The sequence below is a fragment of the Macaca nemestrina genome, chromosome 5 (assembly GCF_043159975.1).
Source record: "Macaca nemestrina isolate mMacNem1 chromosome 5, mMacNem.hap1, whole genome shotgun sequence".
NCBI classification, from domain to species: Eukaryota; Metazoa; Chordata; class Mammalia; order Primates; family Cercopithecidae; genus Macaca; species Macaca nemestrina.
Genome location: NC_092129.1, coordinates 146,986,346 through 147,014,108, shown reverse-complemented (window position 1 = coordinate 147,014,108; position 27,763 = coordinate 146,986,346). Strand labels below are relative to the sequence as shown.

The following is a 27,763-nucleotide window of genomic DNA, read 5'->3' as shown; positions in this document are numbered from 1 at the left end:
TGGGTTCCCCAGGGGCTGCCAACCCTGACACACAGTTGCTGGCCCCTTGCCTTCAAATTTGCCACTTTCCTAAGCAGTCAACAATACTTCTCAAGTGTCTAACGGTCATGGGGGTATGGGCAAAGGAAGCCAGTGAAGCAGTACAAGAAGTATCCGTCCCCAGGCCTCATCTCCAGTTTACAAATGATCTGCGTGGATGGGTCGCTAGTTAGCCAAGGTAGCAGAACACACATATGAAGAGAGCTCAGACCACGACTGCTGGACCCCCCTTAATAGTTAATGATGGGAACCCCCTTACTAGGGGCAAAGCCCTCTGGCCGCTCCCAGTGTAGTTTAGTGGTAAGAACTTGGACCCAGGAGCTAGAATGCCCTGGATTTATATCTGACTCTGCCATTTCATCTTGTTACTTGGGCAAGTAACTTTATCTTGAGCCTTCAGTTTCCTAGTCTGTAAAACAGAGCTAAGAGTTACACAGCAGAAATGAGAGTAGATGCTAAATATTCCAAGACTCCCTTGAATTTCCCAGCCTCCCTTGCAGAAGGTTAGAAGGTTGGGATCATGTGACTAGTTCCAGCAGGTGGTTTGTGAATGGAGAAGGCAGGTATTCCATGGAGACCTTGGACGCTAGTTTTTTTTGTTTGTTTTTTTGTTTTTGAGACAGGGTCTCACTCTGTTGCCCATGCTGGAGTGCAGTGGAGCGATCATAACTCACTGCAGCCTCAGCCTCCCGAGTAGCCAGGACTACATGCATGTGCCACCATGTCTGGCTAATTTCTTAAATTTTTTTTGTAATGATGAGGCCTCACTATATTGTCCAGGGCTGGCCTTGAACTCCTGAGCTCAAGAGACTCGGTCGGGCATGGTGGCTCCCACCTGTAATCCCAGCACTTTGCGGAGGTTACAGTGAGCCGACATTGTGCCATTGCACTCCAGCCTGGGCAATAGTGTGAGACTCTGTCTCAAAAAAAAAAAAAAAGAGAGAGAGAGATCCTATTACCTTGGCCTCCCAAAGTGCTGTGAATACAGGTGTGAGCCACCATGCCCAGCCAGAGGCAAGTCTTATAGATGGTGTGGCTACAGGATGGAAGAAGGGTCTCTTGCCCCAAATCAGACTTTGCATAAAGCATTATTGTGCCAAGCCATGAAATTCCAGGAGTTCTGTTGTGACAGCCAGTGTTAATTACTCTGTGACAGCTAGTGTTAATACAGGGAGCGCTCACGGAAATAATGGATACAGGGTCCTCTGAGTGCGGTGGGGGCTGTTATTCTTGGCTGTTATTCCCCACCAAGACAGGATTTCTCAGTCCATTTCTTAAGCAAAACTTCAAAAGTAGAAGCAGGCTGGAGCGGTGGCTCACGCCTGTAATCCCACCAGTTTGGGAGGCCTAGGCAAGAGGATCTCTTGAGCCCATGAGTTCAAGACAGCCTGGACACATAAAGAGAACCTGTCTCTATAACAAATATTAACAATACAAAATTAAAAAAAAAAAAGAAATTAAAAAAAGCAGAAGCAGGCAGGCGGGGTGAGGTGGAAGCTTCATCCATAGGGAAGTCCTGAGGAAGACCTGCCTCCCCCAGTTCCAGGATTGCTCTATGCAGCTCTCCCTTAACCCTCTTCCCCATTCTGAGTTTTCTTCTCTTCCCACCCCTCCATTTTGCCCCCACATCTTGACTTTCACACAATTCACAGATGAATCCTTAGACAATTAATAAAATGATTAGGACTGCACGAGATTTAAGACTTAGAGACCATCTTGTCCCACCTCCTGGTTCTTACAGAAGAGGAGAATGGGGCCTGCAGCGGGTGTGAGCAGCCCAGAGGGTGGGGCTGGATTATCCTGAAGTTAAGCGGAGGATCTGGGGCTGCGAGGGCAGACAGAAAATCAGCAGCACGAAGGAAGCTCTTTTTCTTTCAGCATATATGTTTTGTGCCCTTTATAACAATAAAATTTTTGAGGCCAGGTGCGGTGGCTCACACCTGTAATCACAGCACTTTGGGAGGCTGAAGCAGGACGATCACTTGAGGCTAGGAGTTCGAGACCAGCCTGGGCGACATGGGAGACCCCCGTCTCTACAGAAATTTTAAAAATTAGCTGGGTGTGGTGGCGCACACCTGTAGTCCCAGCTACTCGGGAGGCTGAGGCAGGAGGATCACTTGAACCTGGGAGGCAGAGATGGCAGTGAGCCGAGATCGCGCCACGGCACTTAAGCCTGGGCGACACTGTGAGACTCCGTCCGTAAAATAAATAAATACAATAAAAACATAGTTTTATCTTACAGTTTCAAGCTCCTACTTGGAAGTAACACGTATGGAGGCTCCTACAGTCTAGAATCCCAGCCGTGAGAGCCTCAGCGCGGTTCCTCCCTCCTTCCCTTCCGCAGGCGTCCGCGCCCTCCACGCCCCTCCTCCGCGGGGGCGGGCTGGGGCGCCGGGTCACGTGGCCGGCGAAGAGGGTTTATCCCGCTGCCCCTCCGAGCTCCGCCGCTGCTCTGCCGCCCAGGCCCATGGCCGCAGCCCTGGCGCTCGTGGCGGGGATCCTGGCGGGGGCGGTGATGCCCCTCTGGAGCGCGCTTCCGCAATATAAAAAGGTGAGGCAGGGAACGCGCCCAGCCCGCCGCGACCGCAGGGGAGGGTGGCCCCGCCGCAGGGGCAGTGGGGCCCGAAGGCGCCGGGCAGCCTGAAAGGGAGAGGTGGGTCCGGAACCACACCTCGGCGGGCAGCTTGGGGCATCCTCAGACGGACTTCAAAAGCCGCTTCACTCTCCCCTGGCGGCCTCGAGGGGAGAGAAATTGGCCTATGACCAGCACCCTCGCTCCCCCCACCTCCCCCGCCCGTGCCTCTTCCGATGGCCTCAGTCCTGGGCTCACTTGCCTCCCCAAAGTGCTCACAGCCAAACCCTCCCTGCCTGCTCTGGTTTCTCCCCCTCTTTCTCCGCCTCGCCTCACTGTCTAGTGATTCTTCCAGGCACGAGGGCTCTCCCCTCTTCTCTTTCCCTCTTTTTCGAGCCTGCAGTCCCCTCATTCCCACCCCCCAACCCCGCCCCGCAAAATGGGACACACCCTATGGGACTCATGGAGGTGAGGGCGGTCCAGGAAAGGAGAGGCCGAAGGAAAAGTGCTAACCCCCCTCTCCTCCTCTCGTCTGCTCCCCCGGGTCCTGCTGAGGGGCCGGGGTAAGGCTGGGGGGGACCAGTACCCCCAGGGGGCGACAACCTCGTAACTTTTCCTGGACCCCTGGGCTCTTTGGCAATGGTGGGAACCCTCTCCTACCCTCCCACACAACTCAGGGATTGTCCCCAGCCTGGCAGACATCCTGCCTGTCCCCACAGAAAATCACAGACAGGTGCTTCCACCACTCTGAGTGCTACAGTGGCTGCTGCCTCATGGACTTGGAATCCGGTGGAGCCTTCTGTGCCCCCAGGGCCAGAATAACCATGATCTGCTTGCCCCAGGTGAGGCCCTAGGATAGGGCAACTTCTGGCAAGTAGAGAAGCGGGCAGAGGAGGTTAAAAAAAAAAAAAAAAAAAAAAAAAAAAAGGCCGGGCGCGGTGGCTCAAGCCTGTAATCCCAGCACTTTGGGAGGCCGAGACGGGCGGATCACGAGGTCAGGAGATCGAGACCATCCTGGCTAACACGGTGAAACCCCGTCTCTACTAAAAAATACACAAAACTAGCCGGGCGCGGGGGCGGGCGCCTGTAGTCCCAACTACTCGGGAGGCTGAGGCAGGAGAATGGCGTGAACCCGGGAGGCGGAGCTTGCAGTGAGCTGAGATCTGGCCACTGCACTCCAGCCTGGGGGACAGAGCGAGACTCCGTCTCAAAAAAAAAAAAAAAAAAACACCTGGCCCCACCTGTTTTTTCACCTCTGTCTGGGGTGCCCTTCCTCTTCTCCACTTGGCAAACTCCTACTCATGGTACAGAACAACTCCAGCCACCTCCTCTGAGAAGCCTTCCCTTCTTGGAGCTCCTGTACCCTGGGGTCAGACATGTATCTCCCTAACTGGCCATGTATTTTCTCTGCCTCTCCCAGTGATTAGAACTCTTCAAGGGCAGGGATTGCATCATATTCATCTATGAAGCACCTACCCCCAACTTAGTGTCTGCACATAGTAGGTGCTCAATAAATGCTTATTTTTGTTTGTTTATTTTGAGATGGAGTCTTGCTCTGTCACCCAGGCTGGAGTGCAATGGCATGATCTTGGCTCACTGCAACCTCTGCCTCCTGGGTTCAAGCAATTCTTGTGCCTCAGCCTCCTGAGTAGCTGGGATTACAGGGATGCACCACTATGCCTGGCTAATTTTTTTATTTTTGGTAGAGATGGGGTTTTGCCATGTTGGCCAAGCTGGTCTCGAACTCCTGACCTCAGGTGATCCACCTGCCTGGGCCTCCCAAGGTGCTGGGAATATAGGCATAAGCCACTGTGCCAAGCCAATAAATGCTTGTTGAATGAATGAATATCTCTTCTCTCATATCACTGAGGCAGGGTAAGTAGGAAATGACCTTCCCCTTACTAGTCCCTATCTCCCTGCCACAGTGACATGATTTCTTGAGAGGAGCATGGCGCTGTAGTGGCAGGACCACAGCTTTGGAGTTGGACCTGAGTTTAAATCCTGACTTTTCCACACCCTATCTTTGTGACCTCAAGCAGGTCATCATGGCTTTCTGAGCCTTAGTTTCCTCATCTACAAGGAGAGGCTAAAGTACCTACCCCACAGGCTGTTGGGAAGATTATGTGGTCCTGGGAAGGACAGCGTGCAGACCAGCATGGTTGTCACTCATTTTTAGGAATGCAGGGAGAAGAATGCTCAGTATGCCCTGTTCCTGTTCACCTGGCCCTGGGCCCAAACCTTTCTAGGATGAGTGGGCTCAGCCTCTATGTCCCTGTGTGGGGAGTTGACAATGCCCTAAGGAAGCAGCAGGGCCCCTACCATGGCCTGACCCTACAGCTGAAGTGGCTAGAGGGTTTTTTTTATTTTTTTGAGACAGAGTTTCGCTCTGGTTGCCCAGGCTGGAGTGCAATGGCGTGATCTTGGCCCACTGCAACCTCCGTCTCCTGGGTTCAAGCAATTTCTCTACCTCAGCCTCTGGAGTAGCTGGGATTACAGGCATGCGCCACCATGCCCAGCTAATTTTTGTATTATTAGTACATGACCATGTTGGCCAGGCTGATCTCAAACTCCTGACCTCAGGTGATCCACCCGCCTCGGCCTCCCAAAGCGCTGGGATTACAGGGGTGAGCCACTGCTCCCGGCCTAAAGGGTCTTTTTATTATCACCACTTGATCTGCTCTATCTCATTTAGTCCTCACAACAACCCTATGAGATGGGTTACTATTACTGTCCCCATTTGACAGATGAGGAAACTTCATTGACTTGCTGAAGGTCATGCAGTTACAAGCTGTAGAGACAGCCTAGGTCTGTCTTACTCCAGCCCTGGTACTCTTGGTTCTGGTCCCTAAGAAGTTTAAGTCCCCATCCTTCCTGCATCCTGGTGACTCCCAATTCTCATACCCACTCCCTGCAGACCAAGGGAGCTACCAACATCATCTGCCCTTGCCGGGTGGGCTTGACATGCATATCCAAGGACTTGATGTGTGCCAGCCGGTGCCATATGATTTAGAGGAAGATGCAGACTGATCACTGCTCCCTTGGGGCCAGAGGCCCTGGGTGCCACCAACTTGCACCAAATCCAGCTCCTGAGACATTAAAGTCACTTCCTGGCCTGGCCTCTGTCTGTACTTTCTGGGCGAGGAGACCTGGTGGGGATTGTACCAGACTAGGGGGCAGGCAAAAGGGGAGACTGGAGGCATGAATGAGCTTCTTATGGGATTTGGCTCTGTCCGGAGCTCAGGGTAGAACTCCAGGAAGGGAATGGCGCAGGGAGGGTGTGGTGGAGCAGGGGCTGGGTCTGGGAAAGGGCCGATTCTCTGGTTGGAGGGCTGGAGGGCTGTGTGGGAGAGATGGAATTGAGGAATATGCCTGTAGAGTGTACGTTGGGGTGCCTATCGAGGGATGTGTGGTAGGTAGAGACTAGGTGGAGGTATCTGAATGTTTCACGGGGCGGGTTGGGGGGCACAAAAGGGTAGAGGTCATTAGAGAGTTGGTGAGAATGTGCAAAGTATAAATGCAAAAATGCCTGTGGTGGGAAAGGGACCTGGTGCATCGATGCCTCCGCTGTCTCAGGTATTGTCAGTTCCACTGCATGGACAAAGAAACTGAGGCCCAGAGAAGCGACATGACTTGCCCTAGGTCATATAATTGCGGTAGCAGTGAGGCCTGTTTCTGCTGCAAGTATCTTAAAAACCAACCCAAATTGGTCTGGGTGAGGAGGGGATTTCCTGGTGATCAGAAGTGGAAGTCCAGAGGTCGGGCAGCCCTCAGGTGGGGCCAGAGCCAGCAGCTCTCAGGCTGAATTCCTTCCCAGTACTCACAGACATTCCAGGTGTCGCCTAATAACAGGTAGGATTTATTGAGCATTTCCTGTGTTCCAGACACTGTGCGAGGTGCTTGCTTTTTCATTTAATTTAAAAATTTAAGGGCCGGGCGCGGTGGCTCAAGCCTGTAATCCCAGCACTTTGGGAGGCCGAGACGGGCGGATCACGAGGTCAGGAGATCGAGACCATCCTGGCTAACACAGTGAAACCCCGTCTCTACTAAAAATACAAAAACTTAGCCGGGCGAGGTGGCAGGCGCCTGTAGTCCCAGCTACTCGGGAGGCTGAGGCAGGAGAATGGCGTGAACCCGGGAGGCGGAGCTTGCAGTGAGCTGAGATCCGGCCACTGCACTCCAGCCTGGGTGACAGAGCGAGACTCCGTCTCAAAAAAAAAAAAAAAAAATTTAAGACAGCACCCAGGCTGGAGTGCAGTGACTCAATCGCAGCATACTGCAGCCTCAACCCCCTGGGCTCAAAAGATCCTCCCACGTCAGCCTCCCAAGTAACTGGGACTACAGGTGTGTGCCACCATGCCCAGCCAATTTCTTTCTTTCTTTCTTTTTAATAGAGACAGGGCCTCAGTATATTGCCCTGGCTGGTCTTGAACTCCTGGGTTCAAGTGATCCTCCTGCCTCAGCCTCCCAGAGTGCTGGGATTACAAGCATGAGCCACTGAGCCTGGCCCAAAGTGCTTTCTTAACTGTATTGACTCATCTTTCTGTCACAACAGGGCTATAGTAGGTGTTATAATTATCCCTATTTTACAAACAGGGTATTGAGGCTCCTAGAGTAAGGGTTGGAACTGAGACTTGAACCCAGACAATCCTGCCCCAGAGGCCAGGCTCTTAACCACAAATCTACCATGTACATCAATATTGTGCCTTTCAGAGAAAGAAAACATCTCCGTTCCACAATTCTCAGCAAACATCCTGAGATCGGTTCTTATTGGATTGGCTTAGTCTGCCTGAACTAATCATTGTGGTGGAATTTGCTGATTGGCCTAGCCTGAGTTTTGTGCAGGATGGGAAAATTCTGACAGGGTTGGGTGCTGGTTTTACCTGGTGTTCCCACAGCTGGGAGCACACCCACATGGTTGGTGTGCAGGATATTTTGCTGCACCTTAGAAAAGCCGCCACCACTTGTGGGCCATGATGCTACCCCAATGGCTACTGCTGCTGTTCCTTCTATTCTCCTTTCTCTTCCTCCTCACCAGGGGCTTTCTCCAACAAAATACAACCTTTTGGTAAGAAAGCTGGAGAGTGCAGTCACCTCCTCCTCCACTGTCCTAAGGCCTGTACTATTTGGGGAAGTGAGTGGGCATGGAGGCTGGTGTGGGAGAAGGCCAGAAGTGGGGGCAGCAGGGAGTGCTGGGTGGAGGATGTCTCGGAGGAAAGAGAAGACACCCTGGTCCTGGGAGCTGTGCCAGGGCAGTGCCAGGTGCTGCTGCCACAGAGGTGAAAGTGAGAAAGCCCCCCTGCCCACGCACACATGTGGTGAGGGAGACAGGTATTCACTCATGCAACACATTTTTATTGAGTACCTGCTATATGTAAATTATTTTTCTACATTTAGTGATAGGTCTGTGAGCAAGAAAGATAAAAATCCTTGCCCTTGTGGAGCAGTCACTGTAGTGTGTGAGGCAAAGAAGTAAAACCTTACAATAGATGCTGTTAATAATGGCATCTATCTCAGGTGATAAGCAAGGAAAGTGAAAATAAGAAACGGGCTAGGGACGTGGTGGTATGAGAAGGGTTTGCAGGGTTTTTTGTTTGTTTGTTGGTTTGTTTTTTTTGAGATGGAGTCTTGCTTTGTCACCCAGACTGGAGTGCAGTGGGGCAATCCCAGCTCACTGCAACCTCCGCCTCCTGAGTTCAAACGATTCCCCTGCCTCGGCCTCCCAAGTAGCTGGGATTGCAGGCACCCACCACCATGCCCAGCTAATTTTGGGTTTTTTTTTTGTATTTTTAGTAGAGACAGGGTTTCACCGTATTGGTCAGGCTAGTCTTGAACTCCTGACCTCAAGCAATCCACCTGCCTTGGCCTCCCAAAGTGCTGGGATTACAGGCATGAGCCACAGCACCCGGCCAGCGTTTGCAGTTTTAAATGGGGTGCTCAGGGAAGAGCTTACTAAGAATGGGAAATTTTAGCAAAGGCCTACAGGGAGGGAAGTCCTTCCTAATGGGCAAAGCAGGCAGGTCTCTGGGAGAAGAGCGTTCCAGATGGAGGGAACAGCCAGGACAAAGGTCTGGGGGTGGAAATGTGCTGACATATTCAAGGAATAGCAAAGAGGAGTGGGAGAGAGTGGAAATCATGGGAGATGAGATCAGAGAGATAAATGGAACAGAGTTACAATATTCTCATTTATTCAACAGTTATTCATTCAGCACCTGCTAAAGTCCTTACACATTACAAAGCACCTGCAATGTGTAAGGACTTTAGTCCAAGGGGTTAAGAAATACAGCAGTGAATATGAGAGCAGAAGATCTGTGTCCTAGAGCTGAGGTGCTAGCAGGGGGAGATAAATTATTTTTAAAACATATAAATAAGATGATTTCAGAGAGTCATAAGTGTTGTGACCAAAGTACAACCAGGTGATGGGGACTGCTCTGCTGGTGTCCAGGAAGTCTTCAGCCCGAGGCAGGAGCGGGAGACAGCCGGGCAAAGAGTGCAGGACAGGGTGCTCTGGGCAGAGGGCCAGCAAGCACAGATGCCCTGGGGTCAGGCCAGGTGTGGATTCAAAGCCCCAGTGATGGCTTTGAATCCAGAGAATGACATTGTGGAAATTATCTTTTGAAAAAGACTCCTCTAGCTGTTCTCGGAAGAACTGACTTGAGGAGGTTGGGGAGGTGGAAGCGAGAATGGGGATGGTGAGGGGGCACCTGGGGGAGGTCACTGGCAAGGGTGGAAGCAGGGGGGCCGGGAGGCGGCTATAGCCAATCCTCCATTCCTGCTTTATTTTCTTTATAGCACGTAATCACACATAATAGGATTATACATATATAATATAAATATTACTTGCTTTATATATATAACATATATGGTAAAAATTACACCTAACTAGGTGCCCAAATCTTGAGTTTACATAGAAATCAATGGATTTGAATCTATGCAGACCCCCTCATCACTGCCATCAGAACAAGATATAGGACATTTTCAGCACCCCAAAAGGCTCACTCTCCCCTAGTCAATAGAACCAAAGGCAACTGTCTCCTGACTTCCATTATTATTATTATTATTATTATTACTATTATTATTTTTGAGATGGAGTCTCGCTCTGTCGCCCAGGCTGGAGTGCAATGGCGCAATCTCGGCTCACTGCAAGCTCCGCCTCCCAGGTTCACACCATCCTTCTGCCTCAGTCTCCTGAGTAGCTGGGACTATAGGCGTCCACCACTACGCCTGGCTAATTTTTTGGATTTTTAGTAGAGACAGGGTTTCTCCGCGTTAGCTAGGATAGTCTCGATCTCCTGACCTCGTGATCCACCCACCTCAGCCTTCCAAAGTGCTGAGATTACAGGCATGATTACACCGTGCCCAGCGACTTCCATTATTATAGACTGATTTTGAACTTTGTATGATAAAATCACACAGTATGTACTTAGAAAAAAAAAAAATCTGGGTCAGGCACAGTGGCTCAAGCCTGTAATCCTAGCACTTTGGAAGGCCGAGGCAGGTGGATCACCTGAGGTCAAGAGTTCGAGACCAGCCTGACCAACATGGTGAAACCCCATCTCTACCAAAAATACAAAATTAGCTTGGAATGGTGGCACATGCCTGTAATCCCAGCTACTTGGGAGGCTGAGGCAGGAGAATTGCTTGAACCCGGGAGGTGGAGGTTGCAGCGAGCCAAGATCGTGCCATTGCACTCCAGCCTGGGCAGTAGAGTGAGACTTTGTCTCAAAAAAAAAAAAAAAAAAAAGGCAGGGGTATGCAGGGTGCGGTGACTCGTGCCTGTAATTCCAGCACTTAGGCCGAGGTGGGCGGATCACAAGGTTGGGAGATCGAGACCATCCTGGCTAACACAGTGAAACCCCGTCTCTAATAAAAATACAAAAAAATTATCTGGGCATGGTGGTGGGCACCTGTAATCCCAGCTACTTAGGAGGCTGAGGCAGGAGAATGGCATGAACCCGGGAGGCACAGCTTGCAGTGAGCTGAGATTGCGCCACAGCACTCCAGCCTGGGCGATAGGGCGAGACTCTATCTCCAAAAAAAAAAAATCTGACTTATTTTGCTCAACGTTTTATCTGTGACACCCTATCATTTCACTTATGTATCTCTTCCCTGTCTTCCCTCTTTAGAGCTTTACTTGTCCAATAGTGCAGTTACTAGTGTGAACCCAAAATATCTGAGACAGGTCTCGGTCAATTTAGAAAGTTTATTTTGCCAAGGTTAGGGACACACCCGTGATACAGCCTCAGGTGGCCGGGGTGCACCTTGCTTTTTTTTGTTTTGTTGTGTTTTGTTTTTTGGGGTACAGCTTGCTTTTGTACACATTAGGGAGACATAGTACATCAATCAGTACATGTAAGGTTTACATTTGTTCAATGTGGAAGGGTGGGACAACTTGAAGTGGGGGGCGTGACTTCCATTCCTGGTCATAGGTAGATTTAAACATATTCTGATTGGCAATTGGTTGAAAGAGCTATTATCAGCAGAAGGGAATGTCTGGGTTAAGATAAGGGCTTGTGGAGACCAAAGTTTTATCATGCAGATGAAGCCTCCAGGAACAGGCTTCCTAGAAAATAGATTGTACATGTTTCTGATCAGACTTAAGGTCTTTGTTAATGGTAATGCTGAATGGGGTATTAATGAGGCATGTCCAGCCCCCACTTCCCGTCATGGCCTGAACCAGTCTTTCAGGTTAAATTTTAGAGTGCTCTGGCCAAGGAGGGAGTCCATTGAGATGGCTGTGGATTGGTGGTGGTGGGAGGCTTCAAATTTTATTTTTGGTTTACACTAGCCACATATAGTTACTTAGATTTAAATTTATGAAAATTCAACAAAATTTAAAATTCAGGCCAGGTGTGGTGGTTCATGGCTGTAATCCCAACATTTTGGGAGGCCAAGGTGGGAGGATTGTTTGAGCCCAGGGATTCAAGACCAATCTGGGCAACAAAGCGAGACTCCTGTCTCTTACTGGTGGAAGGTATCTGAGTTATTGGCAATGAATCTGCATGCATTTGCAGCAACCTCAATTCTTGCCTCCTCAGAAGAAAGAATTTGACTGAGGGGCATAAAGCAGACAAAGAGACTGAGGCAGGTTTCAGAGCATGAGTGGAAGTTTATTAAAAAGCTTTAGAGCAGGAAAGAATGGAAAGTACACTTGGAAGAGTCCCAAGTGTGCAACTTGAAGGACAAGTGCAGTGTTTAACCTTGGCCACCTCCAGCGTCGCGTGCCTCTCTCCCCTGATTCTTCCCTTAGGGTGAGCTGACCACATGTGCAGTGTCCTCCTTACCCTTGGGTAGTGAGCACACGCAGTGTGTTTAGGAAGTTGTACGCATGCCCGTCTGAGACTTTCTTCCCTTTTCCAGTGGAGTGCCCCCACGGAAATTCATACTCCTCCATTTTTTCTCTTAATGTGCGTTCCCGGGCTCACTCACCCAACACCTGAGATTTTACTGGAAGCCCTTTTTGCTTCTCTCTGGCCCCTGCATTCAGTGAACACTTTAATGTTAACAGCTATGGACCATTAGGAGATTGTCTCTCCCTGGAGCCTAGCTGCCAAATTGTCATTTTTGGAGAGGCAATGTGATAACTGTTGAACCATCACCTGACATTCCTGGTGGGAGGGGGAGGGCCCTCTCCTACCCCGCTCATGCTTGTCTAACTACCTGTAACATCTCTACAAAAATAGAAAAATTAGCTGGGCATGGTGGTGTATGCCTGTGGTCCCAGTTATGTGGGAGGCTGAGGCAGGAGGATTGCTTGAACCCAGAGGCTGAGGCTACAGTGAGCCATAATTGCACCACTGCACTCCAGCCTCGGTGACAGAGTGAGACCTTGTCCAAAAAAAAAAAGGAAAGGAAAGAAAGAGGGCTGGGCGTGGTGGCTCACAGCTGTAATCCTACTAGCACTTTGGGAGGCTGAGGCAGGTGGATCACCTGAGGTCAGGAGTTTGAGACCAGCCTGGCCCATGGTGAAACCCTGTCTCTACTAAAAATATAAAAATTAGCTGGGCATGGTGGCGCACGTCTGTAATCGCAGCTACTCGGGAGGCTGAGGAAGGAGAATTGCTTGAACCCAGGAGGTGGATGTTGCAGTGAGCCAAGATCGCGCCACTGCACTCCAGCCTGCGCGATGGGAGCGAGACTACATCTCAAAAGAAAAAAAATAAAAAAGAAGAAAAGAAAAGAAAGAAAAAAGTTTTAAATTCAGCTCCTCAGTTGCACTACCATATTTCAAGTGCTCAGCAGTGGCTAGTGGCTATTGGACTGAGCAGAAAAAGCACATTTTCATCACTGCAGAAGGCTCTGTTGGACAGTGCTGCTCCGGAATGTCAGCTGCAGGTGGACAGGGATTTCTGTTTCTGTTGTTCCCAGCTGTATTCCCAGTGCCTGGAACAGTGCCTGGCACACAGTAGGTGCTCAGTATTTGCCTGTTGAATGACTACTGAAATTGTCAGAGATGATGGGTGGCTGTGATCAATAATGTTAATTACTGTCCTAAGCCCCAATACTGGGTGGAGGTCATTGATGTGTGTGGCGGGGGGGAGTGGGTGGGGGGAATGTAGGTGACCATCAGCCACCGGTGAAAGGGTAAGTATGAGTTTTCGGGAGAGAAGACTGCAGCAGAATGAAGTGCAAGAGAGAGACAGGGAAGTCTAGACCACCCTGGTGTGTATGAGAAGCAACCTGTGTTGAGGGCACCAAGAGTAAACCTTTTAAAAACCGTTCAGTCCCCTCCAGGCACCCTCCATCTGTACAGACTTACCCTGGCCCCCACGTAGAGACCGCCCTGCCTGGCAGGAGCCAGAGATGATGGTGGGAACACAGTCTGGGGAGAGCCCCGTAGGGAGAAAGCCCCGGGCGGCAAGGGCGGAAGGCGGGCGGTGGAGCTTGGCGGGGCCGTGTCCCTCCCTGCAGGGCCTCAAGGAGGTTTGCATCCGGAACCAGGACTGCCAGACTGGGTGCTGCCGACGGGCTCCAGACATCTGCGAGTCGCACTGCGCGGAGAAGGGGTCCGAGGGCAGCCTGTGTCAAACGCTGGTGGGTATCGGCGCCTGGGGGGAGCCAAAGGGAATTCAGGGGAAGGGGGAGACGGGGCGGGCCAGATTCCTGGGGAGGAAAGAAGGGTAGGTGGGCGGAAATGTCCCGGAGCCTGGAATTCCCCCGTGGGACTGCACCTCCAAGCCTTCTGGGGGAGCCTGTGGACGGAACCAAAATGGCAGCCCACCCTAGGATCTTGGAATCCTGGTTGGGGGCGGGGAGGCGATGCTTCACTCCCTAATGTGGGTTCTCATTCTCCAGGGGTCCTCTCAGTAAATGCCGAAAGTAGTACAGTAAATGGGCACAGCTAGGTCTGGCCTCTGCCCCAGAGCCCCGTCTTTATCCAGTACAGGAGTTCTGCTGTGGCCCCGGGTGTTCCTAGTGGAGAATGGGCAGAGGCAGCCTCTGAGCTGGGTGTGTAGGGGAGGGAGTGGATTTGCCCATAGAAGGATTTAAAGACAAGACATGGAGGCCTTACAATGGTGTGTCCATGGACTTAGGACAGGCAGATGGATCAGTGACAGGCAGGGTTACAAGGGCTGGAGCTGGGAGGGCACTGAGCAATCCAGGAGCCAGCCTGGAGAAGGCAGCCAGAGGTGCCACTCTGAGCAGCTGTCAAGTTATCCTTTATCCCTGGCTCCTGGCTGTGGGCAAGCAGGGAGGCCCTGGAGCTGGGCTGGGCTGGGCTTGGGGGCTCAGGGACGAGCTGCCCGCAAGGTCAAGGTCAAAGTCCTGTCTTTCCCAGGCATTCTTTGGCCAATATAGACAGTGTCCCTGCCTGCAGAACCTGACTTGTGTATATTGGAAGAGTGAGAAATGGTCTGCCATTGCCTTTGGCCATTGTCAGAAAATTGGAAGGCAGAAGCTGGCTGAGAAAATGTTCTTCTAGTGCTCCCTCCTTCTTGCTGCCTCCTCCTACACCTGCTGTCCTCCCTACCCAGAGCTCTGTGCTCCGCCCTGTTCTCCAGAGCCTCCACCCTGAGTGGAGGGAAGGGGGAAGGAGTGATGCGCCATCACTGAAATAAAGAGCTTTTTTAATGTTTGCTGCCCACAGAGTTGGGGCCTGGGTGGGCTGGGCTGGGGTGGGCATGGTGCAGGTTTCGGGGGGGCGGGAGGTGATATGAGGGAGGAAGCCGGAAGGGACACTGTTGGGCTTGGGGTCTTTTCCCAGTTGGGGCATGAATGAAAGTCCCCCAGAGGAGACCAAAGCTCCCTTCCCACCCCAATCCCTTTCTGCCTTCAGCCCACTCTGTAATCTACCCCCCGAAAGCCCAGTTCACACGTGATATTTCAGTTCCACGACCTTAAATTTCAGAAATGTGAAAGAAGGTACACAAAACATCCATGTGTATGAAGAATTGATGATGTTTATGGAGCACTTACTAGATGTTAGGGGCAGCTCTAGGTGCCTTATGCACATGATCTCGTTTCGTCCTACAACAAACCTATGGGGTCTGTCCTGTTATCACCTCTGTTTTGCAGGTAGGGACACAGGGGTTGAGCAACTTTTTCAAGGTCACACAGTTGGAAAGTGCAGAATCTGAATCTTCTGGGAGGCAAGAGAAAAGAGGGACAAGAAAAGAAGAAAGGAAGGAGAGCCTAGGAAAGAGTGAGAAAGACTGGAGCAGTGACTGTGGTGTGGGGTTGGGGAGAGAATGAGTCAAGTGGAGTTTTAGGAAGTCTTAGTGTGTGGTGAGGCTTTTCGAGTTAGATGATAGCTCGCTTGTTTGTGCGTGGTGCCTGTTATATTCAGGTTACATTTTGGAGTTAATTATTTCAGATTTTGGACCTAAGGTTCCACATTCAGCCACCAGAACTGAGCCAAACGTGCGGTCCTGGATGTTGGGCTTAGGATGCAAGGGCTGGGGAGTTTGGAGGTAATCTATGGTTGTACTTAGAACACCCCCTTGTAAGTCACAGCAAAACAATGTGAACCATACCTTGGTAGAATATGCTGTCCTGTACTAACTGTATCAGACTGATAACCAGACTTCCATTGTGTTACATGAGCTCTCCCCATTCAGAGAAAACCTATGAAGGAGAGATGGCAAGCTGGAAACCCAATGATACCCAGTGTCTAAGAAGTTCCCAAAGATACCCAATGTCTAAGAAGTTAGAAGGGGAAGGGGAGAATACAGAGCCCAGAAATAAACCCAAGCCTGTACAGTCAATTAAGTTTCAACAAGGGCACCAAGAAGACACCCTAGGAAAAGGATAGTCTTTTCAATAAATGGTGTTGGGAAAACTGAATATTCACATGCCAAAGAATGGAATTGGACCCTTATCTTATAGCACACACAAAAATAAACTCAAAATTGATTAAAGACCTAAATATAAGACCTGAAACCTTAAACTCCTAGAAGAAAATATAGGGGAAGTATTACACGACATTAGATTTGACAGTGATTTTTTGGATAAGACACCAAAAGCACAGGCAACAATAGCAAAAATAAACAAATGAGACTACATGCTGAAAAGCTCTGGACCCAGCGCGGTGGCTCATGCCTGTAATTCCAGCACTGTGGGAGGCCAAGGCATGTGGATCGTCTGAGGTCAGGAGCTCGAGACCAGCCTGGCCAACATGGTGAAACCCCATCTGTACTAAAAATACAAAAATTAGGCTGGGCGCAGTGGCTCATGCCTGTAATCTCAGCACTTTGGGAGGCTGAGGCGGGTGGAACATGAGGTCAGGAGATCGAGACCATCCTGGCTAACACGGTGAAACCCTGTCTCTACTAAAAATACAAAAAATTAGCCAGGTGTGGTGGTGCACGCCTGTAATCCCAGCTATTCAGGAGGCTAAGGCAGGAGAATCACTTGAGCCCGGGAGGCGGAGGTTGCAGTGAGCCGAGATCGTGCCACTGCATTCCAGCCTGGGTGACAGAGTGAGACTCTCTCCAAAAAAAAAAAAAGAAAAAAGAAAATACATTTAATGGGTAGGTGTGGTGGCTCGTGCCTGTAATCCCAGCACTTTGGGAGGCTGAGGTGGATGGATTGCTTGAGCCTAGGAGTTCAAGACCAGCCTGGGCATCATGGTGAAACCCCATCTCCACTAAAAATATTAAAAAATAAGTCCGGGCCTGGTGGCTCATGCCTGTAATCCTAGCACTTTCGGAGGCCGAGGTGGGCAGATTGCCTGAGCTCAGGAGGTCGAGACTAGCCTGTGCAACACAGTGAAACCCCATCTCTACTAAAAATACAAAAAAAAAAAAAAATTAGCTGGATGTGGCGGCATGCGCCTATAGTCACAGCTACTCAGGAGGCTGAGGCAGGAGAATTGCTTGAACCTGGGAGGTGGAGGCTGAAGTGAGCCAAGATCGTGCTATTGCACTCCAGCCTAGGCAACAGAGAGAGACTCCATCTCCACCCCCGGCCAAAAAAAAAAAAAAATTAGCCAGGTATGGTGGCACACGCCTGTAGTTCCAGCTACTTGGGGGACTGAGGGGGGAGGATCGCTTGAGCCCAGGATGTCAAGGCTGTAGTGAGCCACGATCATGCCACTGCATTCCAGCCTGGGTGACATAGTGAGATCCTGTCTCAAAAAAAAAAAAAAAAAGCATTTAATACACCTAACCTACTGAACATCATAGCTTAGCTTAACCTACCTTAAATGTGCTCAATCAGAATGCTTACATTAGCTGAGCAAAATAACACAAAACCTATTTTAGAATAAAGTGTCGAATATCTCATGTAATTTACTGATGTTCTACTGAACGCATGTCACTTTCACACCATCATAAGGTTGAAAAACAGTCAAATCATTGTAAGTTGGGACCATCTGGTTCTTTGAGCTGTGGTTAGACTATGCCTCTGCTGTGCAGGCGTGTGATGCTGAAAAGCAACAGAAATTGAGAGTCTACAGCAGTACTGGCCGTTGGAAACAAAATGCAAGCTATATAAAAGTTGGGCTCTTGGTCACTTGCTTCTGCAGAGCCCAAAGCCCAACTGCCTACTTACTTTTGGAGACCAGGGACATTTTGACATTTTCCTTATGCCCCCCACAGTCCAAAACATGGTGCCAGGCACACTATGGTCATTCAGTGAACACATGAAGAGGACATGAATGCAGATCTCTAGGACTGAATGTGGCACCAAGAAGCATGACTCAGCCCTGCCTCAGGGCCTGAGACTCCTCCTGGGTTAAGGTATTGAAAGTTTCTCTTGTTGAGCACATAATTCACAGACACCATTACCTGGTTTCCTAATAGCCATTGCCCCCTTCCCTGCCAACTGAAACCCAATATTGTTTGGGCATCAATATGCCTGGCTCCAGGAGAAGGATCTTATTCCCTTTGCTTTCCCAGCATCCCTTGCAGCTAGAGGTAGTCAGATAACCAAGTTCTAGCCTCTGAGATATGAAGAGAAGTCGGCCTTGAGCATTTGGGGAAAGACAAGAAGAGAGCATGGGCCAGGCGCCATGGCTCACACCTGTAATCCCAGCACTTTGGGAGGCCGAGGCAGGTGGATCACCTGAGGTAAGGAGTTCAAGACCAGCCTGGCCAAAATGGTGAAACCCCGTCTCTACTAAAAATACAAAAAATTAGCTGGGCGTGGTGGCAGGTGCCTGTAGTTCCAGCTACTCGGGAGGCTGAAGGCAAGAGAATTGCTTGAACCCAGGAGGTGGAGGTTTCAGGGAGCCGAGATCACGCCACTGCACTCCAGCCTGGGCAACAAAAGCGGAACTCCGTCTCAAAAAAAAAAAAAAAAAAAAAGAGGGTGTGCAAGAAGAAACTCTCTGCTCCTTCTCCCCCCTTCCCAGCCGCCAACTACTCCATGCTTCCTGCCTTTGAGTATGGTGGGAACATGAAGTCAGGAGCTGCTCCTAAGGCATGTGGCAACCTTGAAGAGAAGGTCAAGAGAAAGGCAGAGCTACCAGCCACCAAAAGAATGCCAGCACTTCCTATGTCTAGGCTTTGGATTCATGAGAAATATAGGTTCCTATTTGCTTCAGCTGTAATTACTTGGGTTTTTCTGCAACTTACAGCTGAATGCAATCCTAACTCATAAGCCTGTGGTTAAAAGGGGATTCACTGATCACAAAACTGCAAGATCCTAGGGCCGGCACGACATGGAAGTTTCTTTTTTTTTTTTTTTTTGAGACGGAGTTTCGTTCTTGTTGTCCAGGCTGGAGCGCAGTGGCACGATCTCGGCTTACTGCAACCTCTGCCTCCTGGATTCAAGAGATTCTCCTGCCTCAGCCTCCCGAGTAGCTGGGATTACAGGCATGTACCACCATGCCCGGCTAGTTTTGTATTTTTAGTAAAGATGGGATTTCTCCATGCTGGTCAGGCTGGTCTCAAACTCCTGACCTCAGGTGATTCGCCCACCTCGGCCTCCCAAAGTGCTGGGATCACAGGTGTGAGCCATCGCCCCCGGCAACGTAGAAGTTTCATTCAGTTCGCTGTCCCTCACTCTCTGGGCATCTCCACCGAGGGGTCGGTGAGCTTCTGCTTGCATACCTGGAGGATGGGAACCTCAGTAATGCCTAAGGTAACTCATGTTTGATGGCTCCTGGGCATATACAATCTTTATATTAAGGCAAAATTAAATTCCCTGCAATTTCCACCCATTTTTCTTAGTGTGAATAATTGGGAAAGAAAAAGGAATCATAAGGCCAGGCACGGTGGCTCACGCCTGTAATCCCAGCACTTTGGGAGGCTGAGGCGGTGGATCACCTGCAGTCAGGAGTTTGAGACCAGCCTGGCCAACATGATGAAACTCCATCTCTACTAAAAACACAAAAATTAGCCAGACATGGTGGTGGGCACCTGTAACCCCAGCTACTAGGGGAGGCTGAGGCAGGAGAATTGCTTGAACCTGGGAGGCAGAGGTTGCAGTGAGCCGAGAGATCAAGCCACCGCACTCCAGCCTGGGCAACTCTGTTTCAAAAAAAAAAAAAAAAAAGGAATCGTAGAAGCGGGGCAGTGGAGTTAGATGGTAGAGTGCTAACATTTTCTGATTATGTGAAATTGGGCAAGCTCCTCTCTGAAACTTGGTCTCTATCTATAAAGTGGAGATGAGAAATTCTCCCTCCTGGGTTCCTTGTGAACATTTGCTGGCAGAGAGTAAGCTCATAGCAATTGAGAGTGGTCTGACCCCTTAACACATGAGTTGTGTCAGCTAGCTGTCACATTTGAGAATTGTGTCCAGAAAAGAGGTGAGAGCCCAGGACACTGATGCCTCTGATGCAGGGTGACTAACATGGGCCATTAAAACTCCTTACCCGCAAGGGTGTGTGTGTCTGTGTGTGCACATGTGCCCGCTTGTCTCTTTGAGAACCAGCGGGACAAGGAGGGCATCCCAGGTAGGCGTGACTGCTCCCCAGAAATGGAGGGCCTCCCAGGCTGGCTGGGCCTCCTTCACAGCTTTGTCTCCAGTATCCAATCTGTTTGGCCACATCCTCTCCAGCCCCAGACCCATCCCTTGTTCTTCTGACCTGCCTGAAGCCTGCCCTGGTGGGCCAAAGGCCTGATGCAACTTCAGAGAAGATGCTGACTCAGAGAGAATATGCAGGAGACTGGGAAATTTTTGCAGGAGGCCTTTAATTGTGAAGAGTCCAATCAGAAAACAGAGGTGCTGGTCAAGGAGGTGGCCAGCCCGGGAGATGCTCTGGAGCAGGGGGAGAGGTGCCCCTGGGCCTAGTGGTCTGCAGCATTTTGGGCTAGGTATGGGAGTGGGTGGGCGGTCTCACTGCTTGGAGCGTCCAGTGTCCCAATGTCGTGGCAGACGCCGAAGTTGGTGTTGGTGATGGCGCCCACAATGGTCTTGTCTCCCTCACAGGTCAGGCCACGCTCACAGGGACACTTGTAGTAAATCCCGTAGAGCGTCTGCAGAGACACAGCCAATGAAGTCAAGGCTATGGGGGGATACTTTGGACATCAATTGTCCCCTGCCTGACCTATAGAACCAGTAGGCCAGCCTGTGTTTTCAGGGAGTGCCTCTCCCACCTACCTCCCCAGGGGTGCTGTGGGCCCTAGAGACCCCAGTTCTGACCTCTGCTCTGGCTCATTTGCTCTTACTGGCTTGATCTCTCTGGGGAGCCTCTACTTACCCAGTCATGAAATGGGGATAACAAATCCTCACCCCCATCCATCTCACTGGTCACTCGGGTCAAGAGAGATGATGGGATGGGAAAGTGCTTTGACACCTGTTGACCTCCCTCTCTTCTCCTCAACATTCAGTGTCCAGGCTGACCCTCCTCCCTGATCCCACTCACAAGTGTTCAGGGCCCTCCTCCCCATTCTCCCGGACCCATGCCACGTCCTCAGGCACCCACCTTGACAGAACACTCGCTGTTCTCGCTGGCCAAGGGTATGCAGCGGGCCAGGTCCAACGCACCCGTGTGTTGGCAGCATTGGCTCTTACACTGGGCACTATTCATGCAGAGCTCACCGTTCTCCTGCAAGGGGCAGCCAGTCAGCCCAGGCCCCGCTCCCTCAGGTCCCTTCTCCATTCAGACCCGCACCCACCACGCACTACTGCTAACAGTGTCTCCCCTGTTGGGGATGTATGTGAAGGAGTCCAACCCGTGGGTCTGGTGGCCTCTGTGCCCCCCCCCACCCACATGAGAAGTGGGCATGCGGTGACAGAGAAGCAGCCTGCACAGAGGGTCAGGACCCCCGGATTCTAGTACCGGCTGTACTACCAACTCCCTGCGTGACTCTGGGCAAGTCACTGCCTCTCAAGCCTCAGTGTTCTCATCTGGAATGTGCACATGAGGCCCCTAGACAGGCTCTCCAAATCTCTCTGGGTCCCACACACCTTTAAGGAGGCAGTGAAGATTGCCTCTCCCTGCAAGACTCCTTCCTCCCGCAACAGATCTGATCTACCATCTCCAGGGTCCTGGACCTCCAAGTCCAGCCATGGCCCCAAGTTAAGAGAGTTCAGAATCTTTCAACCTTATGGACGTTCTGGAAGGGCTTTCCCAGCCAAGACCCATGGTGGAGAGGTGGTGTGGGCCAGTCGTAGGGCCCCAGCTTAACCACTTTCCAGCTATGTGACCTCAGGCAGGTTGCTCACCCTCCCTCTGTCTGAAGATAGGGCTGACTATGAAAGCATCTCCCTCAGTGGTTATTATGAGGACAGAATGAGCAAACATCTCCGCGGCATCTCGAACTGTGTTGGACACACAGTAAGATGCCACCATAAGTTAGAAGCTGGAATGATTGGCACAAAGCATTTTCTCAGGATGGAAGCCCAGGGCTCTGGATTTTTGTGAAGTTCCCTCATAGGGCCAGGCGAGGTGGCTCACGCCTGTAATCCCAGCACTTTGGGAGGCTGAGATGGGTGGATCATGAGGTCAGGAGTTCGAGACCAGCCTGGGCAACATGGTGAAACTCCGTCTCTACTAAAAATACAAGCGTGATGGCGGGCGCCTGTAATCCCAGCTACTCAGGAGGCTGAGGCAGGAGAATCGTTTGAACCCAGGAAGCGGAGGTTGCAGTGAGCTGAGATTGCGCCACTGCACTCCAGCCTGGTGATAAAGTGAGACTCCATCTTAAAAAGAAAGAAAGAAAGAGAAAGAAAGAAAGAAGGAAGGAAGGAAGGAAGGAAGGAAGGAAGGAAGGAAGGAAGGAAGGAAGGAAGGAAGGAAGGAAGGAAGGAAGGAAGGAAGGAAGGAAGGAAGGAAGGAAGGAAGGAAGGAAAGAAAGAAAGAAAGAAAGAAAGAAAGAAAGAAAGAAAGAAAGAAAGAAAGAAAGAAGGTCCCTCATAGCCAGGTTGAGCTGCTGCTCTGAGCATGCTCCAGTTGGAGCTGGAGAGGGGCTGATCAGCCTTTCCTGTGGCCCCTGGGAAGAGGCATACAACAGGCTATGGAAGTAAACAGATGGATGCAAGATGCCACTCCTCCCAGCCCCCGCCAGTCCAGGTGGGGACATCAGAGGTCAAGGTCCAAGCTTAGGACGTCTTCACCTGGGGACTCAGGAGGCCCCTTCCCTGAAGACCCTCTTACCAGGTTGATAATGATCCCCCGTGGGCCAGGAGCTGCATAGGCCACAGAGAGGGCGACAAGCAGGAGGATCAGGATCTTCTCCATGGCGAGTGGGACAGCTGGTGTGGGTGGCAGGAGACAGAGCCAGCTGTGGTGATGGGGCTATAAAAGGGGCCTTGACCTCACGTGACCCACCTACATCCCACAGGGCTGGCCGTGGGCAGAGGTGCAGCTGTGGCCAATCTGCTAGGGGGCGGGTCCTGATAAGGAAGCTGGGTGAGTACCTGGTAGCCTTTTGCGTGTGTGTGTGTGTGTGTGTGTTGGTGATAATTGTGTTGCATCATGGTTAAGAGTGTGGACTGTGTACAAGTTATTAGTGAGGCAAACTTACTATCTGTTCCAACTATTCTGCCTTTCATCTTATCTGTCAACTAAGGATAATTTAAAGAGTTGTGAGTGTTGAATTAATACACATTTATATGTGTTACATATATAAACATGATTATATACAATTATAAGAATATATTTATATTGTATATTCCCATATGCCACATAAGCAGTGGGTAAGGGCAGCTGCCCTTGTGTCCTGAGCTCCTGGGCAGTGCCTGGATGAGTCTGAGGCAAGAGAGGCACCTATAGTGTGAGTGCCTGCTTACATTCTGTGTACTCGGGGCCTCTCTGTCTCACCATAGTTAGGTCTTGCCTTTGGCCCACCCAAGCCCGGGTGTCTAGCAGTGTCAGACTCCAGGTATGAGGATCCCAGCCTCCCACCCCTCAACCTTCCTTCAGTCTCCTCGGGGGATTCCAGACCAGGCCCAGATCCCTGGGGCTGACAGTTCTGCAACCCCCAGCAGGTCAGGGTGTGTGTGCTTTTACTCTGGCACCCTCCCCCTGCCCTCACACCAGGGGGCTGCCTGCAGGCTTGACTCAAGGGCCCTTAGGAGGCCCTTCCTAAATGCCTCTCTCCCCTTTTCTTTCTACCTCACTTACTATCTGCAATTCCAGCATCAGATACACCTTTAGTTAAGGTTTCCACTCACGCTGCCCCCTACCCAAGGCCACGTGTGCGCATGAGCAGTCGCTAGTCCTGGCTGAGAATGAAGAGGTCTTGTCAGCCTCGGAGCAGGGGCCTCAGGAAGCTGGGAAGGGCACAGCTGCCTGAGTTTGCTTAGGCATGGGAACAGAGCAGCTTTTCCTGAAGGACTAGTCATGGCAGCCAGAGGCCCGTGCCCTTCCCCTCTCCATCCCAGGAGGTAGAAGACAGCTCCACTGAGAGGCCCAGGCCTCAAGCACAGCTTTAATTTAATTTAATTTAATTTTTTGAGACAAGGTCTCACTCTGTCACCTAGGCCAAAGTGCAGTGTGCCATCTTGGCTCACGGCAGCCTCCACCTCCTGAGATCAAGCAATCCTCCCCCTCAGCTGCCCAGGTCTCAAACTCCTGGGCTCAAGCAATCCTCCCACCTCGGCCTCCTAAAGTGTTGGGATTACAGGTGTGAGCCACGGTACCCAGCCTCAAGCACAGCTTTGATCCAGACCAAGCTGGCTTCAAAACTCAGCATTTACTAGAGCTACATGGCCTCAGACACATTATTGAAAGTGAAGCTCCCTGAACCTCACTTTCCTTATTTACCTTAGGGAGATAATGCCTCCTACTTCCTGAGGCCATGATTAAGACAATGCATGTGGAACGCCTTCGGAAGTGCCTGGCACATGGTGGGTGCCCAGCCATATAATATGACCCACTTCCTCTCACCTTTACATCCCTGGGGTGTGGAATGTAGAGGAATAGCTGGAGGAACAGCCAAGAGACTCTCAAAAGAAAAACCCATTCGGTTCCAGCGATGCAGAAATACCACTGATGAAACAACACTATCCCCTCTCTCTTTTACAAAACTCAATGTTTGAAACCACTTTTTCCTATGAGCTCACTCTGATCCTTCCTTCTCTTTACCTGCTCTCCACTCCCGGGACCTCTGTGAGGTGAGCCACAGGGAAGGGAATCACTACTCCCTCCTCACAAGTCAAGATGGAGACTGGCGGAGGCACCAGAGGAGAGATTTCTGTCCATGCAAGGAGCCGTGAAAACCAGCAGCCCTGTCCCTAGTTGGTCTCAGCCAAGCTCACAGAGGAAAAAGACTGGAGTTTTTTCCATCACAAATGAAGTATAGCAAAGAGAACTTTGACATTGTATGTGCTTCTAAAAGGAAAGCAAAAATTAAGTACCTGTCGATGAAAAGAGTCAAACTCTGTACAATATTTGAATAGATTTCTTCTGAGCCAAATATGAGCAACCGTGGCCTGTGACACAGCCCTCAGGATGTAACTGCTCACGGGGTTCACCTTACCCACTACCTAGACAGAGCTGATTCATCAAGACAGGGGAATTGCAGTGGAGAAAGAGTATTTCATGCAGAGCCAGCTGTGCAGGTGCGGGAGACTAGAGTTTTACAGAGTTCTTGTTGTTGCTGTTGAGACAGAGCTTCACTCTTGTTGCCCAGGTTGGAGTACAATCGCGTGATCCCGGCTCACTGCAACCTCTGCCTCCTGGGTTCAAGTGATTGTCCTGCCTCAGCCTCTCGAGTAGCTGGGATTACAGGCACGTGCCACCATGCCCAGCTAATTTTGTATTTTCAGTAGAGACAAGGTTTCACCATGTTGGTCAGGCTGGTCTCGAACTCCAGACCTCAAGTGATCCACCTGCCTCAGCCTCCCAAAGTGCTGGGATTACAGGCGTGAGCCACGGCGCCCAGCAGGGAGCAGAGTTTTTAAAGATAACTTGGTGGGTGGGGGAAGCCAGTGAGCCAGAGGTGCTGATTGGTCTGATATGAAATCATAGGGACTCACAGCTACCTTCATGCACTCAGTCAGTTCCTGGGTGGGGGCCACAAGATCAGATGAGCCAGTTTATTGATCTGGGTGGGGCCAGCTGATCCATCAAGTGCAGGGTCTGCAAAATATCTCAAGCCCTGATCTTAGGAGTGGTTTAGGGAGGATCAGAATCTTGTAGGTTCCAGCTGCATGACTCCTAAGTCATAATTTCTAATCTTGTGGCTAATGTTAGTCCTACCAAGGCAATCTAGTCCCCAGGCAAGAATGAAGTCTGCTTTGGGAAAGGGCTGTTACTGTCTTTGTTTAAACTATAAACTAAGTTTCTCCCATAGTTAGTTCAGCTTACGCCTAGGAATGAACAAGGACAGCTAGGAGGTTAGAAGCAAGACGCAGTCAGTTAAGTCAGATCTCTTTCACTGTCTCAGTCATAATTTTGCAAAGGGGGTTTCAGAATAGGAGAAAACAAAGCAAGTGACCCCCTTTTGAGCACTCTGTAGCTTTTATGGCATCTACTTGCCAAAGTTTATGTAAAATTGAAATAACATGGTCTTTGTGCACATTTACGTTAAGGAAAAAGAGCCCTAAAGTTGACCTGTAAACTATAGAATTCCTAAGTCGTCTTTTTCTGTTTTTCTTTTCTGCCTGCTCTAAATCTGCTTTCTTGCTTTTCCTTCCCTCCTTCCTCCCTCCCTCCTTCCCTCCTTTCTCTTTTCTTTCTTTCTCTTTTCTGTCTTTCTTTTTGCCTGCCTGCCTGCCTGCCTGCCCGCCCGCCCGCCTGCCTGCCCACCTGCCTGCCTGCCTGCCTGCTTTTTCTTTCTTTCCCTCCCTCCCTCCCTCCCTCCCTCCCTCCCTCCCTGCCTGCCTGCCTGCCTTCCTGCCTGCCTGCCTGCCTGCCTGCCTGCTTGCTTTTTCTTTCTTTCCCTTCCTCCCTTCCTCCCTCCCTCCCTCCCTCCCTCCCTCCCTTCCTTCCTTCCTTCCTTCCTTCCTTCCTTCCTTCCTTCCTTCCTTCCTTCCTTCCTTCCTTCCTTCCTTCCTTCCTTCCTTCCTTCCTTCCTTCCTTCCTTCCTTCCTTCCTGTCTCTCTCTCTCTTTCTTCTCTCTCTCTCTCTCTCAGAGTCTTGCTCTGTCGCCCAGGCTGGAGTGCAATGGCACAATCTCGTCTCACTGCAACCTCTGCCTCCAGGGTTCAAGCCATTCTTCTGCCTCAGCCTTCTGAGTAGCTGGGATTACAGGCGCCTGCCACCATGCCCGGCTAATTTTTTGTATTTTTAGTAGAGATGGGGTTTCACTATGTTGGCCAGGCTGGTCTCGAACTCCTGATCTCATGATCCGCCTGCATCAGCCTCCCAAAGTGCTGGGATTACAGGCATGAGCCACCGCACCCAGCAATCTGCTGTTATTTTTCTCTTAAGATAAAAACCGCTGTTTTAGATCCAACAGGTTCTTTTTGCAAGCCAGTGAATTTGTATTTATCTCATGGCTAAAAGTTCTGAAGTAAAAGCTACAGGGTGTGTGTGTGTGTGTGTGTGTGTGTGTGTGTGTGTGTGTATTTAAAAGGCCTTTATAATCTAAAAGTTCTGAAGTAAAAGCTACAGGGTGTGTGTGTGTGTGTGTGTGTGTGTGTGTGTGTGTGTGTATTTAAAAGGCCTTTATAATTTCCATAATTTTATGTTTAATTGGTAATTAAATCTGTTTTAATTTCCCTCTGGAACACCAGACTTTTCTCGCCGCACCTTATAATGTAAATTTTGCTATTTGACTTTCACCTGAACTGTTCCTTTAATATGCAAATTTAAGGCTATTTAGCTGTCAGCTGCCTAGGGTTGTGAAACAGGTTATGAAGAATTTGAAAGTTTAAGGCCAGGCACGATGGCTCACACCTGTAATCCCAGCACTTTGGGAGGCCGAGATGGGTGGATCACCTGAGGTCAGGAGTTTGAGACCTCCCTGGCCAACATGGCGAAACCCCGTCTCTACTAAAAATAGAAAAATTAGCTGAGTATGGTGGCAGGCACCTGTAATCCTAGCTATGGCTGAGGCAGAAGAATCGCTTGAATTTGGGAGGCAGAGGTTGCAGTGAGCGAAGATTGCGCCACTGCATTCCAGCCTAGGTGACAGAGCGAGACTCCATCTCAAAAACAAACAAAAAGAATCTGAAAGATTAAAATAGAAAAAAAAAAGATTTTTATAAATCTATAAGATGTACTTCTATAGGCATGCCTGATATGTCTATGTATTTATGGGTGATGTGCACAATGTTTCACTACTGAAAATAAATAAAAGAGCTCTAATTGGCTTAAGAAAATAAAAGCACTTGAATCGAACACTTTATCAGGAAAAAATAAAAGACTAGTCAAATGCT

General features: G+C 50.3%; 3 protein-coding genes across 4 annotated transcripts in view; 2 read left to right on the top strand and 1 right to left on the bottom strand.

The window, feature by feature from the left end:
* Window positions 1-2,447: 2,447 nt before the first annotated feature.
* On the top strand, window positions 2,448-5,852 carry LOC105474510 (colipase like 2). The gene is made up of 3 exons (XM_011729230.3): window positions 2,448-2,590; window positions 3,331-3,453; window positions 5,526-5,852. The coding sequence occupies exons 1-3, from the start codon at window positions 2,507-2,509 to the stop codon at window positions 5,619-5,621; spliced, it is 303 nt and encodes a 100-aa protein (XP_011727532.1). The 5' UTR covers window positions 2,448-2,506; the 3' UTR covers window positions 5,622-5,852.
* Window positions 5,853-6,947: 1,095 nt separating this feature from the next.
* LOC112422961 (colipase like 1) lies at window positions 6,948-14,663 on the top strand. The gene is given in 4 exon segments (XM_024790596.2): window positions 6,948-7,648; window positions 7,651-7,676; window positions 13,520-13,642; window positions 14,388-14,663. Coding segments are annotated over 4 exon segments (360 nt in total). The 5' UTR covers window positions 6,948-7,581; the 3' UTR covers window positions 14,532-14,663.
* Window positions 14,664-19,640: 4,977 nt separating this feature from the next.
* The window catches only part of LOC105474509 (colipase), a 12,533-nt gene continuing 4,410 nt past the window's right edge, over window positions 19,641-27,763 (bottom strand). The window contains exons 2-4 of one of the 2 annotated variants that reach the window (XM_011729227.3): window positions 22,593-22,690; window positions 20,919-21,041; window positions 19,641-20,469 (exon numbers count right to left, since the gene is read on the bottom strand). In XM_011729227.3, coding sequence (XP_011727529.1) covers window positions 20,281-20,469; window positions 20,919-21,041; window positions 22,593-22,676 — 396 coding nt within the window. In that variant the 5' untranslated portion in view covers window positions 22,677-22,690 and the 3' untranslated portion in view covers window positions 19,641-20,280. The remainder of the gene's footprint in view (window positions 20,470-20,918; window positions 21,042-22,592; window positions 22,691-27,763) is intronic. The other variant, XM_011729228.3, reaches the window with a different exon arrangement.

What these genes read in the sequence shown, in the direction of transcription:
- LOC105474510 (XM_011729230.3), top strand. Translation starts at nt 2,507, where the DNA reads ATGGCCGCAGCCCTGGCGCTCGTGGCGGGGATCCTGGCGGGGGCGGTG. An exon ending in CGCTTCCGCAATATAAAAAG is followed by an intron (nt 2,591 to 3,330) that starts GTGAGGCAGGGA and finishes CTGTCCCCACAG; the next exon opens with AAAATCACAGACAGGTGCTT. An exon ending in CCATGATCTGCTTGCCCCAG is followed by an intron (nt 3,454 to 5,525) that starts GTGAGGCCCTAG and finishes CACTCCCTGCAG; the next exon opens with ACCAAGGGAGCTACCAACAT.